At 38.1% G+C, this 6542-nt stretch overlaps 1 protein-coding gene across 1 annotated transcript; it reads right to left on the bottom strand.

Moving 5' to 3' along the window:
* Positions 1-525: 525 nt before the first annotated feature.
* Positions 526-1203, bottom strand: LOC126058704 (60S ribosomal protein L9-like). Its single transcript, XM_049853924.1, has one exon. The coding sequence runs from the start codon at positions 1183-1185 to the stop codon at positions 697-699; it is 489 nt and encodes a 162-aa protein (XP_049709881.1). The 5' UTR covers positions 1186-1203; the 3' UTR covers positions 526-696.
* Between the last annotated feature and the right edge of the window lie 5339 nt (positions 1204-6542).

The following is a 6542-nucleotide window of genomic DNA, read 5'->3' as shown; positions in this document are numbered from 1 at the left end:
TTCCAGCAAGCAAAGTTGTGTCTTCTGCATATTGCAGGTAGTTTTTTAGTCTTCCTCAGATCCTCCTGCCCAGTTCTTCTTCATATGGTCCAGCTTCTCAGATTAATTGCTCAGTATACAGATTGAGTAAGTATGATGAAAGGATACAACCCTGACGCACACCTTTCCTGACTTTAAACCACATAGTATCCTCTTGTTCTATTCTAACGATTGCCTCTTGATCTTATGTACAGGTTCCTCTGAGCACAATACAGAATTCTCGAATTCCCGTTCTTTGCAATGTTGTCCATAATTTGTTATGATCCACACAGTTGAATGCCTTTGCACAGTCAATAAAACAGGTAAACATCTTTCTGGTATTCTCTGCTTTCAGCCAGGATCCATCTGATATCAGCAATGATATCTCTCGTTCCATGTCCTCTTCTGAACCCAGCTTGAATTTCTGGCAGTTCCCTATAGATGTACTGCCTCAACCACTTTTGAAGAATCTTCAGCAAAAATTTTACTCCTGTGTGATTTTTTTTTTTGAATAAATGAATTTTATTGCTTCTTAAAAATATCACCCGTTAAGTCTTGGGAATCATCCGGCCTCATTTCCGTAGCTGGACAACTCTTAGATCTTACTCGTCGGCCTGTTGAACACTTCCTTTTTCAGAAACATAGGTGCCATCCAAAAATTTTTGGATATCCTTGTTTTTAACTGTCGTGGCTTGCTGAATTTGATACAAGCTCAATGACATTTCCTTCAAGAATTAACTCATCCTTCTGGGCTTGAGATACTGAACAAGCAACACCTGGCCTCATCCGAACCCTACGGATGTATTTTTCACCCAAGAAGTTTCGGATTTCAACAAGTGACCCACTCTCCTGGATAACAACGTTGATGGGGAAGTAAGCATACACAGACCTCATCTTGTAATGGAAGCCCAGTGTAACACCCTTGATCATGTTCTGTACATGACTGCAGATAGTGTGAACTGTAGCCAGTTCCTTTCTATTTCCCCACCATTTGTCAACACGAAGCCTCTTCTTTTTCTTTCCAAGGAGACTGAGTTCTACATTGATGTGATTGAAGTCCCTCCGCAAAGTCCCTCTGGGGCCCTTCACAATAACCGTGCGTCCCTTCAGAGTGATGTCGACATTTTCTGGAATGTCGACAGTCTGGTTGCTGAGAATGGTCTTCATTCTTGCAGTAGATGCGGCAAAGAGGTCCTGAGTGATTTTAATGATATTGTTTGATAATTTCTGTATTCTCTTGGATCACTTTTCTTTGGAATAGGCATAAGTATGGATCTCTTCCAGTTGGTTGGCCAGGTACCTGTCTTGCAAATTTCTTGGCATAGATGAATGAGAACTTCCAGTGCTGCATCCTTTGGTGAAACATCTCGATTGGTATTCCATTAATCCCTGCATCCTTGTTTTTTGCCAATGCATTCAGTGCAGCTTGGACTTCTTCCTTCCATATCATCAGTTCTTGATCATGTGCCACCTCCTGACGTGATTGAACATAGACCAATTCTTTTTGGTATAGTGACTCTGTATATTCCTTCCATCTTCTTTTGACGTGTCCTGTTTTCTTCAGTATTTTGCCCACAGAATCCTTCACTACTGCAACTCTTGGTTTGAATTTTTTTCTTCAGTTCTTTTAGCTTGAGAAATGTGGAGAGTGTTCTTCTTTTCTGGTTTTCTTATTCAGGTCCTTGCACATGTCATTATAATACTTTGTCTCCTCGAGCCACCCTTTGAAATCTTGTGTTCAGCTCATTTACTTTGTCATTTTTTTCTTTTGCTTTATCTACTCAACATTCAAGAGCAAATTTCAGAGTCTCTTCACACATCCATTTTAGTCTTTTCTTTCTTTCCCGTCTTTTTAATGACCTTTTGCTTTCTTCATGTACGATGTCCTTGATGTCATTCCACAACTCGTCTGGTCTTCAGCCATTAGTGTTCAACCCATCAAATATATTCTTGAGATGGTCTCTAAATTCAGGTGGGATATACTCAGGGTCGTACTTTGGCTTTCATAGACTCGTTTTAATTTTCTTCAGCTTCAACTTGAGCTTACATATGAGCAATTGATGGTCTGTTCCAAAGTCGGCCCCTGGCCTTATTCTGACTGATAATATTGAGCTTTTCCATCGCCGGTTTCCACAGATGTAGTCAATTTGATTCCTGCATATTCCATTTGCTGACATTCACGTACATAGTCACCATTTATATCGTTGAAAAAAAGTATTTGCAATGAAGTTGCTGGTCTTGTAAAATTCTATCATGCACCTCCACATCGTTTCTATCACCAAGGCCATATTTTTAAACTACTCATCTCTGTTTCCAATTTTTGCATTCGAATCACCAGTAATTATCAATGTTTCTTGATTGTATGTTCGATCAGTTTCAGGCTGCAAAAGTTGGTAAAAACCTTCAATTTCTTCATTTTTGGCCTTAGTGATTGTTGTATAAATTTGAATAGTATTTGTGTTAACTGGTCTTCCTTCGAAGTCCTGTGGATATTGTCCTATCACTGACAGCATTGTACTTCAGGATAGATCTTGAAAGGTTCTTTATGATGATGAATGAAAAGCGATTCTTCTTCAAGTTGTCATTCCTTGCATAGTAGGTCATATGATTGTCAAAATGGCCAATACTAGTCCATTTCAGCTTACTAATGCCTAGGATATTAATGTTTATGCATTCTATTTCATTTTTAATGATTCCAGTTTTCCTGGATTCATATTTTGTACTTTCCAGGTTCTGATTATTAATGGATGCTTGCAGCTGTTTCTTCTCATTTTGAGTTGTCCCACATTAGCAAATGAAGGTCCCAAAAGCTTGACTCCATTCACATCCTTAATGTCAACTCTGCTATTAACACAATAGCCAGAACAATAAGCTCAAACTTACCACATACCAACTATCATGAAGATGGCGCAGGACCAGGCAACCTTTTGTTCTGTTATGCATAAGGTTGCCAAGAGTAGGAGCAAGCTTTAAGACAAATAACAACAGTGAGTTTACTCTAAGCCCTCAACCATTTCTCTTGCTATGGCAAGTCATGGAAGAGTGATGCAATCTCTGCCCAGACTGAGTGTTAGTAACCATTCTTGGCATGGCTAATTCTCATTTCACCCGTTTCCCTTCCACTTAATAAAACATATCAGCAAGAACATGATCCAGAATTACATTCATTTTATTGCATAAGAGAAATAAGCTGTCCCCAAGCTCAAGGAGCTCAAGGATGCTGCATATTATCATCTATCCCTTCATTCAAAAATTATTTATAAAGCTCCTACTATGTGGCAAGCAGTGTCCTAGGGACTGGGGATACAGTGGTTACCAGATAATGAAGCATAGGTAAAACCCCTTAGAAGTGAGCTCATTCTACTAGTTTCTTGCATTATTGAGATTGTTCAATTATCCGTTCTCCAAGCAAAATTCAGAGTAATTGTTTTAGAAAACACAAATGTAGTCATATCACTTGCTTCAAACACTTCAATGGTATCTTTTGCTCTCAAGAAAAAAATCCCAAATCCTTACAATGGCCATGAAGCACTGTACAACCTGGTATCTGCTGCTTCTCCAGCCCCCTCTAGTATCATGTTCAGCCTCCCACAATCCCTAGCATAGCTCTTCTGCCTTTCTGGTGTCCTGTCAGCTTCTGGAACACATCAATTCTTCCCAAGTCAAGGGCCCTCTTTGAGCAGAACACTCTCTTCTTTATTTTTAAACCTGTTCAAGTATTTTTGTCTTTCAGATCTAAGCTTAAATACAGTTCCCACAAGGAAACCTTTCCTGACATCTCAGGCTAGGCTGGGTGCCTCTGTTGATTGTTTTTTACAGTATCCTGTACTTTTCTGTTGTTAGCTGCCAATACCTTGGAACTAACTTGGAATTAAACGCCATCCCTATGATTGGTTCTGAATCGGACCATTATGGCCAATAGAGTTTTCATTAGCTGATTTTCATAAGTAGGCCTCCTGTGCTTTCTTCTTAATCTGTCATAGTCTGGAAGCTCCGCTGAAACCTGTTCAGCATAATAGCAACACGCAAGCCTCTACTGACAGATGGGTGGTGGCTGCCCTTGAGGTGCATTGGCTGGGAATCAAAGCTGGGTCTCCTGCATGGAAGGCGAGAATTCTACCATGGAACCACCACTGACCCCATTTCTACTTTCCTGTAGTAGCAGGTATTTCAGTTTTAATCAAATACCTATTTGTTTAATGATTTGATTAAAGCCCATTTCCCCTTAAGGACCATAGATAATGGGACCTGCACAAGCAGATAGGCCATGTCAATCTTAATTCCCTGCTGTTTTCTCAGTGGGCAGTGCAGTACCAGGTACATAGTAGAACCTCAAGAAATATTTGTTAGGTTATTGTCTGAATGAACTTTGTGGTACCCCACAGGTCAATGGTTTTCAAGCCCTTTTAAGTTATAGGAACTTGAGTGTTAACAGTTTACAGGGGGAAAACAGGGCTTAACTCAGACACTAACCTTTATGACTTTTAAGGGTGCCAGGAGAAATGGTTTTAAAATCATTGTCATAAAATGGAATACTATTCAGCAATAAAAAGAAGCAAAGTACTGACACACGTAGTCACGGAAGAACCTCAAAAACATTACTAAGTCAAAGAAGCCAGACACAACAGATCACATATCGTATGATTTCATTCACTTGAAATGTTCAGAAAAGGCAAATTTATGGAGACAGAAAGTATATTAGTGACTGACTGAGACTGGGAGGGAAACTAGGATTAACTGTAAATGAGTATGAGGAGTCTTCTTGGGGGACGAAACTGTTCTAAAACTCATTTATGGTAATGGATGTACCACTTGGTAAAGCTACTAAAAATTATTGAATTATACATTTGAAACAGTGATTTTATGATATGTAAACCATCCCTCAATAAAGCTGTTAAAAACCCCATTACTATAAACTACAGCTGACCCTCAACTGACTTTTTCAACCATTGCAATTTTTATTCTTTCATTTTTCCAGTTAAGCTTTTAAGAACACATTGAGCTTGTGTAGTTTTCTGATAGTTTCATGAGAGTTCATTTGGTCTAGGGCTGACCAACCTGGGGCCATCACATTCCTCAAAAAAGCTCTATAAATACATCTAATAGATAATTAAACATTGATTGCTTGATTGATTCTCAGTCAAACACATTACTGTTCCCTGAGATAGGCCTTCTAAATTTCATGGTGGGAAAACATTGTGGAAAAGGTGACGATTGTAATAGGGAAATGCTGTATATGTCGATAAAATAGAAGAAACTTTGAAGAAACAAATGGAAAACGCCACACTTTCAGGCAATTACAGACTCTTGGCTGAAATTCAGCTTCAGGCTTATCTTGTGGGGAAGAATTTTTAAACACTTGAAAGGCCTACCCAGTGTTACAGCTGTCACCTTAATCTACCCCCAAAAACATCCATTTCAGAAAGTTTAAAGTTTCAGAGTGTATGCTGCTGAAGAAATCTGTAATTAGAGTAAAATATAATTGTGAATGCCTACAGGGATTTTTTTCTTTTGATATCATGGGTAAACTAAAGTCAAAGAGAAATGACTGAAGAGCTAGAGCCACATAGCAAAACATAGTGGTTTACTCTTGAGCAAGGATGAAGTAACTCTCTAAATAAAAAATACATGATTGCTTATTATATCAAGTTACACCTATCATCCATGTCAACTGTGAACATTTAAACAATTCCCAGAAAAAGGAGGAATATTAGAAGGCAGGATTTAGGAATCAGGACTTTCATGAGAAATAAATCAGATCCAAGATTTCATTCTATTTTTGGAATTATTTTCTGTAGGGGATGCTTATCTGATATTTTCCCTGATAATTTCCAGACCTCAAAAATATGTTGAGAAGAAAAATGAGACGTGTCAATTCTATTTTATTTGTTAATAATAAAATATTATTGATAATATCATGCCCACCTTAAATAGCAAAACTTTTATATGTATAAATTGACAAAACAGTAAAAAGAAACACATGGCTTATGATTTTGATTTATTTTACTGATATTTCTTGTATTTATTATTTTCATCTACACTTATGGCAGTAATTTTTACTACTGTTCCCTTTCAAAGCCCCAGCCATTGGAAGTGAGACACAGTAGCAAATCCTCTTTTTCCAGGTTTTTCCAATTTCATTATAGGTTACCTGGAGCAAGAGAATTCAATTAAATCGAAAAGTTAGGGAAAACAAAAAGTCAAATGATCCGTTATGGATTGAATTGTATCCCCCAAAAGGTGTATCAACTTGACTCGGCCACGATTCCCAGTATTGTCTGATTGTTCACCATTTTGTTATCTGATGTGATTATCCTATGTGTTGTAAGCCCTACCTTTATGACATTAATGAGGCAGGATTAGAGAAACTTATATTTATAAAGCAGGGCTCAATCTACAAGATTAGATTGTGTTTTAAGCCAATCTCTTCTGAGATACAAAAGAGAAAAGCGAACAGAGAGACAGGAACCTGATACCACCAAAAAACAAGAGCAAGTAGAATAGCGAGTCCTTTGGACCTGGGG

The sequence above is a fragment of the Elephas maximus genome, chromosome 15, assembly GCF_024166365.1.
Source record: "Elephas maximus indicus isolate mEleMax1 chromosome 15, mEleMax1 primary haplotype, whole genome shotgun sequence".
Lineage (NCBI taxonomy): Eukaryota > Metazoa > Chordata > Mammalia > Proboscidea > Elephantidae > Elephas > Elephas maximus.
Note: the sequence above shows the minus strand (reverse complement) of the source record. Positions and strands in the feature narration are given on the sequence as shown.